At 32.3% G+C, this 10,286-nt stretch overlaps 3 protein-coding genes across 3 annotated transcripts; all 3 read right to left on the bottom strand.

Moving 5' to 3' along the window:
* Positions 1-868: 868 nt before the first annotated feature.
* On the bottom strand, positions 869-2,398 carry LOC123674937 (nuclear speckle splicing regulatory protein 1). The gene is made up of 3 exons (XM_045610113.1): positions 2,237-2,398; positions 1,815-2,182; positions 869-1,764 (listed from the first exon to the last, which is right to left on the bottom strand). Exons 1-3 carry the CDS (start codon positions 2,245-2,247, stop codon positions 1,079-1,081), a joined length of 1,065 nt encoding a protein of 354 aa, XP_045466069.1. The 5' UTR covers positions 2,248-2,398; the 3' UTR covers positions 869-1,078.
* A 1,238-nt stretch (positions 2,399-3,636) lies between these two features.
* On the bottom strand, positions 3,637-5,621 carry LOC123674936 (tigger transposable element-derived protein 4-like). The gene has a single exon (XM_045610112.1). The coding sequence runs from the start codon at positions 5,288-5,290 to the stop codon at positions 4,103-4,105; it is 1,188 nt and encodes a 395-aa protein (XP_045466068.1). The 5' UTR covers positions 5,291-5,621; the 3' UTR covers positions 3,637-4,102.
* A 2,103-nt stretch (positions 5,622-7,724) lies between these two features.
* LOC123676447 lies at positions 7,725-9,621 on the bottom strand. The gene is made up of 3 exons (XM_045612328.1): positions 8,827-9,621; positions 8,276-8,768; positions 7,725-8,192 (listed from the first exon to the last, which is right to left on the bottom strand). Exons 1-3 carry the CDS (start codon positions 9,106-9,108, stop codon positions 8,155-8,157), a joined length of 813 nt encoding a protein of 270 aa, XP_045468284.1. The 5' UTR covers positions 9,109-9,621; the 3' UTR covers positions 7,725-8,154.
* Between the last annotated feature and the right edge of the window lie 665 nt (positions 9,622-10,286).

The raw sequence follows: 10,286 nt of genomic DNA, 5'->3' as shown, positions 1-10,286 counted from the left end.
ATTATTACTGAATGCAAATTGGAAAATATTTAATTTGTATCTAAAACTCACTGAAATATTAAATAAACTGAAAGTAATATTAGTTTTTTTACAATTTTCAGAGCAGGTTTTCATTCAAATTGTGAAATTGTTTCAAGGTGTCAAATGCACCTAATCAACATCGTTAGTTAGATATAAATAATAATAAAGGAACCACAATCACGTTTATTTATTTTACCACTGCGTTGTAACTCTTTTCTGCTATTTCTCTATGAGAATAGCTTTTGACTCCGAAAAGTGGACACAACAAAAGTGAGTATAAAAGCTGCTATTTACACAGGAATAACCTTCCCTTATCTATAAGGTCATGTAGAAATTATACAAAATTTGTCTAAATGCTAAAAGTTCTATATCTACAGGAAAAAACCATTTATAAATATTTTTAAAGGAATACATGAAACTTTATGAATATTCAATAAAAAGAGAAAATATATATATATATATACAGGGTGGTCATTTGAAAACGAAACAGACGAGATTACAGACGAAATAAAGTTTTTCGATAGAAATGAGGGTTGTAGTAGCAAGGGTTGAAGCGCTATGCGTCCGTAACCTACATCTTAAGTTTTCCCCCTCGAAACAGAAATCGACCTGTCCGAGCATTTCTATCGAAAAACTTTATTTCGTCTGTAATCTCGTCTGTTTCGTTTTCAAATGGCCACCCTGTATATATATATATATATACATATATACTGAATGAAATTTAAGGGTCTTTAGGCTCGGGTTTTGGGAGTAAATGATTGACTACTCTTTATTCTATGCCAAGCTTTCGCATTAATTTAATGCTTCTTCAGGGCTTCTGCAAAAGATCAATAAGGTCAATATTATTGATCTTTTGCAGAAGCCCTGAAAAAGCATTAAATTAATGCGAAAGCTTGGCATAGAATAAAGAGTAGTCAATCATTTACTCCCAAAACCCGAGCCTAAAGACCCTTAAATTTCATTCAGTATATTTATTTTGGCTCTTACAGCAATAGTTATTATATATATATATATATATATAAAAGATATATATATATATAGAATAAACAATTTTATTTCAAGCAGAGTTCCTTACAGCACTTCTTTCTTGATACCTCCGCCTAGCAGCTTCATAAGCTTCCCCAACAGTTCTTTTTTGTGTTACATCAATCTTAGCCTTTTTCTGAACTGGTTTTTCAATAATCTCTTGTATTTCTTTAATCTTCAGTTCTTTGGGTTTTACTAAATTTATCTCTTCTTCAGTTTTACTAGATTCTTTTTTTTCTAGAGCTTCTTCATCTTTGATCATTGTTTCTTTATACTCTACTTCTTCCAATTTTTCTTTTTCACTATCTGATGAATCAATACTAAAATCAGAATCTGCATCTAAATTTGACGGTAGATGTTCTTTTTTCTTATGTTGATTATCATCTTCACTGTCTGATTTTTCTCTTTTTCTGTAATGCCTTTTAGCAGATTTTTTTCTAGTTACCTCATTATGTAGAGATTCTTCATCTTTTGAGCTTACATTTCTTTCCACGCTATTTTCTCCGTCTTCATTCTTTTCAAATTCAGTTCCATCAAAGTTGACTTTTTGATCATAAACATGTCTATAAAATCCATCCAAATTTCCTTGTTTTTTCACATCTCCAATAGTCTCTAAGTATTCTTCTCTTTTTTCTTGTTCTTCAAGCACTTTCATTTCTTCCAATTTTTTTAAATAAGATGGTGTCACAAATGATTCCTTATCTTTGAATTCATCTCCTATAATGAAAATCTTATTATAAAACTCAGAAACATTAATGATATCCTACCTTCAGCTTCTCTCTCCTTCTGTACTTGACGTTCTAATCTTCGCTCATTTTCTCGTTTTCTTCTTTCAGCAGCTTTAATTAAATTACTAATGTATTTTGGTTTTTTGTCAACCCATTTTTTTGATAATTTACACTCATTTTTTTGTTTCGCCATATCATCATATATCTCATCATATTGATAAACAGTGGGATCTTCTTCCAATGCTTTTTCACGCTCAATTTCAATTTTTTTTTGTAGTATTGGTTTTTGGAAAATCGGTTTTGATGAATCAGATTCGTCAGAATCCGAATCCTCATCAAAAATGGCAGCCCTTTTTCCTGGTGGTTGAACAACCATCTTATTCTGACCTGAAGTTATCAAACCATATCTGAAACATTATGAAAATCCTCAAATAATGCAAATAGTGAAAGTACGAACTTACTTCTTGGACATGATCAAATAATTGAAATTTCTTTCTTGTGAATTGATGAAGATCAATTCAGCTGTACTATTTCCCTTATATTTAATTATTATTTCATTCAATATAAAATTGATCAAATATATGGGTTATGTTTTTATAAGTCATAGAATTAGGCAATATATATTCTTAGAACATAAAATAGTATTTTATATGTGTATGTGTCATAGACCTAATAGAGCACAAATAAGCGATCTTTTATTAAAGGATCCTCTATCGTGGACATAGACCTATAACGATATAACCATAGACCTTATATCTTTGATATTAGGTCTATGATAATAACACAGATTACTGTCTGTGATTAGTCTGTGATAATAACACAGATTACTGTCTGTGATAATAACACAGATTACTACAGATGTTTCACTCTATGCATTTACGAAGGAAATCGTCACCGGCGTTTCGTTGACTTCGAATTCGCTCTACTCGTATTTATGAATGAGTTCGGGGTGACCAATCAGAGAGCTAGATTGATTCTTTCGACTAATCGCAGCGATAGTTCAATTGACCATATTCACCGTCGCCATATTGTTATGCGACAATACCAACTACCCAGTGTTCCCAACGAAGAAATATTGAGTTTACTAGAAAAATTCCACAATATAAAGTTTCTAAGTGAAGTTTATGTGTACCTTTTCTGGCTGCTACGTCAGATAGGCTTGTTTGGGACAATATTTGGCAAAAATTTCACCTTTTGGAAATAAAAACATTAGTGAAAGGTGGTTTTCTGAACAAATTAATTGTGGCCAAGTGTATAAATGAAGGCTTCGCTTCATTTTTGGAAATAGTCAGTGGAAGAATAGTCTCTATGGCTGATAGTATTTTTGATATTAGCGGTATTTTTCTAGTAAACTCAAAATTTCTCCATTGGGAACACTGGGTAGTTGGTATTGTCGCCATAGAGAAAGGAGGAAAAGAGTGACGACTCAGCGGTAAAATAAATAAGCGTGATTGTGGCGACCTTATGGGCAGGGATTGGAACTAATGATGTTGATTCTCCGCATTTGGCGCCTTATTATTTCATAATTCGAAACAACTCACAATTTGAATGAAAACCTGCACCGAAAATTGTGAAAAAACTGTAATATCAATTACAGTTTTTTCAATATTTCGGTGAGGTTTTGCATCCAACTTAATTTTTACTTAAGTAATAATACTTAACGAATTTTGACATACTTTTTATTGCACATAATTATACAAATTGATATTTGTGAACAGAAATTAATGAAATAATTGAATCAAATTATATACAGTAAAATCCGTTTATAATGACATTGAAGGGAAATTAAAAAGACGTCATATTAACCGGACGTCATATAAAGAAGAATTTCGGAAAAATAGATGGTATTTTTTCTAGGGGGTTTGAAAAAAAGGCCCTTAATTGTACGATTCTTTTAATAAAAAAAAATAATAAAAAAACATCGTCTATTACAAAAATACTAAATATGTACAATATGTAATTTTTTTTTATTTTTTACTAAAGAAATCTGTAATTTTAGTTTGCATCTGTTTTTTCTTGCAATTATAATAGAAGCTCCTAATACCATTATGCAAGGTAGACATGGCCCAGTTCAAATTATCACTTTCCATCTGACTGTGAACAAATTTCGATAGTAAGTCTGCAGCTTTCAGAGTTTCTTCTGCTGTAGGCGTTCGATCTTCTTCGATTTCTTCTTCTCCATCACTTTCATACTGCTCATTTTCTGTTATATTTTTGACAATATTTTCATCTGTGGGTTCTTCGTATGTCATAAGGCTGCTGTCAATGTCAACATAATCCTTCCATACTTCCGGTGCTGGTAACAAATCTGAATTTAGATTTCGTACCTACAAAGATAAGGGTAAATCATCTTCATCATCAAATTCGTTTTCTTCTATTTCTCGGACTGGTAAATCGTCATAGGTTTCAATGAGTCCTGCATGTTTGAAACAGTTGTAAATCGTACTTTGTGAGATCTTATTCCAGGCATCATTAATCATAACAATTGCATCAAGAATTGTTATTTTCATAGGACTGTTTTGATTACAATCAAGGCCATTAATCATTTTAAGCACAAGATTTTTTCTGAAATTGCATTTAAGAGACCTTATTATTCCTTGATCCATTGGCTGCAAGACTGATGTTGTGTTGGGTGGTAGGAAAGCAAGTGTTATAGATTTCAAATCTGTAACATTAGGATGCGCCGGGCAATTATCAACCAGCAATAGAATCTTTTTCTTCTTCTTCACTAGGTTGCGATCCCAATCTCGAAGCCATCTCTCGAAAAGTTCAGACGTCATCCACGCTTTACGGTTGTTTGCATAATCAACTGGAAGCGACTTAACACTACTGAAACATCTTGGTTTTTGAGATCGGCCAATAACAAATAATTTTTTTTTCACTGTGCCGCTGAGATTTGCTGCTACCATGACGGTTAATCTCTCTTTGGATAACTTTCCTCCACAACAATTTTCTCCTTTAAATTTTAAAGTTCTGTCTGGCAATAATTTATAGAAAAAGCCTGTTTCATCTGCATTAAAAATCTCTTCATTAGAGAACTGTCTTCGCAGATTTGGCCATACAGTCGTCAGCCAATTATATGTGGAACTCTGATCAACGGACGAGGATTCACCGACAATTTTGCCCGACACAATGTTATGTCTTACTTTGAATCGACTTATCCAGCTAGCAGAGCAATTAAAGTTTGGGTTGCCAAAACCAGAGGCGAAAACATTGGCCTTTTCTTGTAGCATAGGGCCGCTGATAGGTATTCCTTTATTTCTTGTGATTTTGAACCATTGCAATAACGCTTGATCAATGTTATCATGTTGTGATTTCCGAAGCTTTTTTGGTTTTAGAACATTTGAATTGAATGATTCCTTGATTCGGTCCTTGTTTTTCAAAATCATTGAAATTGTCGAATGACCGACACCAAATTCTTTTGCGAGAGCTGAATTGGATTCTCCATTTTCTAGTCTGGCTAAAATTGCACCTTTCTCCTCAATACTGAATGCTTTACGACGTTGCGATGTCATTTCGGCACTATCAACGCTACCTCTCAACGGTATCGACTAGACTGAAAATTAAAAACGAACATGTCGGTACGCGTACCTATATCACGTATTCAACGTCCTATGGAAAGGGATGGATTGGTTAGCGAAAACGATCGAGCCGTCACTATAACCGAAAAAAATTCTTCGAATTAGGTCATAAAAACCGACATGTCATTATAGGCGAAGTCATTATATCCGAACAATGTTACAAGGAGTTTTATATGAAAACTAAACTTAACACTGCAATTGCGTCATATTAAGCGGTTGGTCACTATAGCCGGCGTCATAATAAACGGATTCTACTGTATATCGTATTGTACCACTTAAATATTAAAGAAGGAAACATTTCATTTGAAGATGAAATTATTATTTTTGTGATTACTGACAAATATCCAGGAAATCGAAGGATTGATTTAGAATTGGAATCTTCAATTCTTTGGCAGAACTCCAACGTAAGCCTTTTGAAACCTGGAACAAAGTGAAAAATTGATGGTGATCCTGAAGAGACTTTTATTGAAAGTATATAAGGTGATAGCAATAGAAAGTGAAAAAAGTGAAAATATAGCTCCCTTTTCTTAAATCGACACAACTGCTTCCTTCGACATTTAGGTACTAATATAAAAAAAAATTCTCTTTGTTAAATGACTCTTTTTCTTGATATTAATTTGATTTAAAATGCCTGGTCTTTTCTTCACAAAAAGGGAAACAGTATCAGTATTCGGTTGGTAATTTCTGATCCTATCTGAACTTGAATCTGTTAAACTAGTACTCGGCACACAATTAATTGAATTATTCTGATCTTAAAGCAGTGCATAATTTGGAAAATCTGGCAGGGATAAAAGTAAAAGTCTTGTTTTAGGTGTATTGAAAAAATTGTCCTCACTGATATGGTCCCCACATATTTTACCCATACTCATATTAATATTTGCTGGATAGAACAGCTTCAATTGCTTTATCCCATTCAAAAATTCTAGTTGGAGGTCTAAAACAGTGCTTGTTCGTGGTTGAACCCCTGACAATTTTGGATGCAACATGAATAATGATATGATAAAATGCTGATCAGTTATGACAAAAGGTGCTTTATATTTATAATTATCATACTTATACGAAAAAACTAGAAGATATATGCCTAAGATTCTTCAATGCGTTGCCATCAAATATTCAAACGGAGGAAAATTTCAAAAAATACATACCTACATGAACATTTAATTCAACTGGAACCCTCTAAAATTTAGGATTTTTTTATGTAAAGTTTTTGACATTGTTTCATTTGTTCTTTTTTTGTAAATGAGAACCTTCTGAAATAAAGATTGTTATTATTATTAACAAACTTGAACCTGCATCAGGAGAGAACTAAATCACAAAAGAGAGGTTGGAATTTACGCCGAAAACATTTCATCAGTAGATACAGTAGGTAAGGATGAAATATGTTTTTGTGTGAAATAGCGATACATTAGTTCCTAACCCTGTCCCTCGGGTCGCTAGCATCAACATTTCAAACGACTCTACGCAGTTGTCAGTCTTCTCTTTATTTGTCTATGATTGTCGCAAAACAATATGGCGACGGTGAATATGGTCAATTTGAATCGTGGATTTTGCGTTCGCTTAGGTTTTGTTATTGAAAATGACGGTTCTAAGAAAATAAATTTCATTTTGTTCTTGCTTGATTTAAAATATTAATCGCAAATATTTCTACATTCAAATATTTCTCTCAATGTAGGATCGCTGCTCGAGCTCTCCTTGCAATAGTTCAATTTGAATCGTGGATTTTGCGTTCGCTTAGGTTATGTTATTGAAAATGACGGTTCTAAGAAAATAAATTTTATTTTGTTCTTGCTTGATTTAAAATATTAATCGCAAATATTTCTACATTCAAATATTTCTCTCAATGTAGGATCGCTGCTCGAGCTCTCCTTGCAATCATAGTCTGCCGTAAACAGTCATTCATCAGTAAGACGAAAAAGATTTTTTGAATCTCAGAGATACCAAGCAACCCTTACAATATTAATATGATTCTAAGTAAGAAGCAACCAATAGACGTTTTTTTTTAGTAATCATGCTAGTATTCCAAGGAATTTCATTTTTGATACATACTTTCACACTCAGTTATTTTAGTGTATTGTTAGAAGTTTGGTGTAATTTTTAATTCTTGAGGTGTACCTTTTTAAAGCTCTCAGAAATACTCTTGTTTTTTGAAAGTGTCTAAAATGAAATGTTAAGTATGTGCTTTTCATTTCTGAAAATTATGAGGAATCCATATTAGTTTTCATTAGATATATTGCAATCTCTATCATTGATTTGATTGCAACATTTCAAATTAATTATCAATTGTGCAGTGTTCCTCATCAGAGCTAGTAGCAGGCACAATCAAAATCTATACCAATTTGAATCAGTATCGAATAGAAATTGATTTTTAATATATGTTGTTTTGTTTAGTATCTAGTTGTTGATCTTCTGTGCATTTAGATATTGATTGAAAAATTCGATGAGCCTGAATGTGTTATGTATGTTTTCGAAAGAAATATTTGTCAAAAAAAAATCATTAAATATGCTAAGAAATACAACACTATAATGAATGAATCCTGCTTATTTGCTTTTTTTTATTTGATACAATTCATTCATATCAAATTTAGTACATTTATCAGTTACACCTAAATTTTTTGAAAATGCAACAAAGTTAGAGCCCAAATCAGACACTAGGACTCTTGCATCAAGTCCTATTTCAACCATTTTGTCTATGCAATCTCCAATAATTCCACTCAGGTCTGTTGGACTACAGGATGTATTTAAAAAATAATATCCTAATGGCTGCTTCCAATTATCGTTTATTCCTCTTGCCATCAATACTAAGGCATTTTTGCTGGGATATATTTTTTCTCTTTGCCTGAAATAAAAAGGTTTTGTAGAAACTTTTTCTATATATATCAAGTATTCAGCAAATGAAAAAATTCAGCTCTTAATGCTAACCAATATCGTGGAAACCCACAATTTTATCATTTTTTGTATCATATTGCAAATTTGCTTTGATCGATACTTCATCCATTGACAAAGCACACATCCTGTCTTCTTTGCTTTTACCTTCTAGTCGCCATTTGAGACTTCTGAATATGAAATCATTTAAACCATTCCCTTTCTGAATATTCTCTGTCATTCTTCTCAATGTAGATACTGATGGAAAATTATATATGGCAACCATTCTTTCATAAATTTTAGGCCCGGAATAATATAATGAAAGGGCATGCTGTTTAAATTCCTTGGTATATCTTCTTCCTTTTAGATTTTTATCATTGAGATCACTGATTATTTTGGCTATATTTCCAAAACTATTTGGCAGATGAATATCACAAGCCTTTTTGAATTTGTCTTTAGATAGTTGTGTCTTACAGGGATCTATTTCCTGAATAGACTGTTCGAGGTTGAATGTCTTTAATTTCATTCTTTTAATTTCATTTTCCTTTGACTGAAAAATAAGGTTTTTTTTATTGACTATATATTCTCCAAATTTAACTATATATTACCTCAATTAGATGCCTCAACTTTCTTTTTCTTGGTGTTTGGTGAGATAATTCTTTGGTTGTTTGAGTTTCTATATGTACAACTCGTTTTCCTTCGGTTCCCATTTTATCTTCTGTTTGGGTTTGAACATCTATTCCTCTTGGTTTTCGGAACAGATTCAATGTTGGAATTGCATTTTTCGATAAACGGTGATTTGTCATTAGGTTGGCATCAAAGTGGATACTGCATATTCTGTTATTTGGCTTGTCCGTATATAAATAAATAAATAAATAACAGCATTGCATCTTTGTTCATTATTATATCATCACTACAAGCCAATTTCCATTGCATCACTCGGTCCTTATAAACTGGATTAGGAAATCTGAAGAATCTTATGGAATTCGTAGAAATCCCTTGATATCTTGCACTATTACAATTTTTAACAGAACACTTCGTACTTTTTTTTACCTTGACCGGCTTCCATATTTACTAATTCCAAATATATTATAAATAATAAAATATTTATTTAGTTCCTTTGTTGTTTTAATTCAAAGAAATATATTTAATGTTTTTAAAAAAACAGGTATTTTGAATACTTTGATGAATTTTGCTTGGTATTCAATATTCAAAGAGAATAGGAGTTGAATATAAGCAGTCCGATGAATTCAAAAATTTGAATGGGTTAATCTGACAAATCACATGCGTTTTGAACCTTTTAGAAAGAGTGGGAAGTTCGGTTATCTTTGTCATTTTTTACTACAGTAGTTCATAGTGAAACTCAAGGTCAACGAAACGCCGTGCCTAAAAACGGCAGAGTGAATTGACCATATTCACCGTCGCCATATTGTTATGCGACAATACCAACTACCCAGTGTTCCCAACGAAGAAATATTGAGTTTACTAGAAAAATTCCACAATATAAAGTTTCTAAGTGAAGTTTATGTGTACCTTTTCTGGCTGCTACGTCAGATAGGCTTGTTTGGGACAATATTTTGCAAAAATTTCACCTTTTGGAAATAAAAACATTAGTGAAAGGTGGTTTTCTGAACAAATTAATTGTGGCCGAGTGTATAAATGAAGGCTTCGCTTCATTTTTGGAAATAGTCAGTGGGAGAATAGTCTCTATGGCTGATAGTATTTTTGATATTAGCGGTATTTTTCTAGTAAACTCAAAATTTCTCCGTTGGGAACACTGGGTAGTTGGTATTGTCGCAAAACAATATGGCGACGGTGAATATGGTCAATTTCACTAATCTTGCAAGGACTACTCTGTTATCTGTGTTAGTCTTTGATAATAGAGAGCAACGCACAAATAAGCGATCTTTTATTAAAGGATCCTGTAATAAAGGATCCTCTATCGTGGACGTTAAAAGTGAACTATTGCAAGGTGCTTTTAACGAGTCAGTAAAGTGACAGATCTTTAAATTTGACATATTTATATTTTGTCACCTTTATTTTGTATTCTGATAAATAAAATAATTCA

The sequence above is a fragment of the Harmonia axyridis genome, chromosome 3 (genome assembly GCF_914767665.1).
Source record: "Harmonia axyridis chromosome 3, icHarAxyr1.1, whole genome shotgun sequence".
Taxonomy (NCBI): domain Eukaryota; kingdom Metazoa; phylum Arthropoda; class Insecta; order Coleoptera; family Coccinellidae; genus Harmonia; species Harmonia axyridis.
Note: the sequence above shows the minus strand (reverse complement) of the source record. Positions and strands in the feature narration are given on the sequence as shown.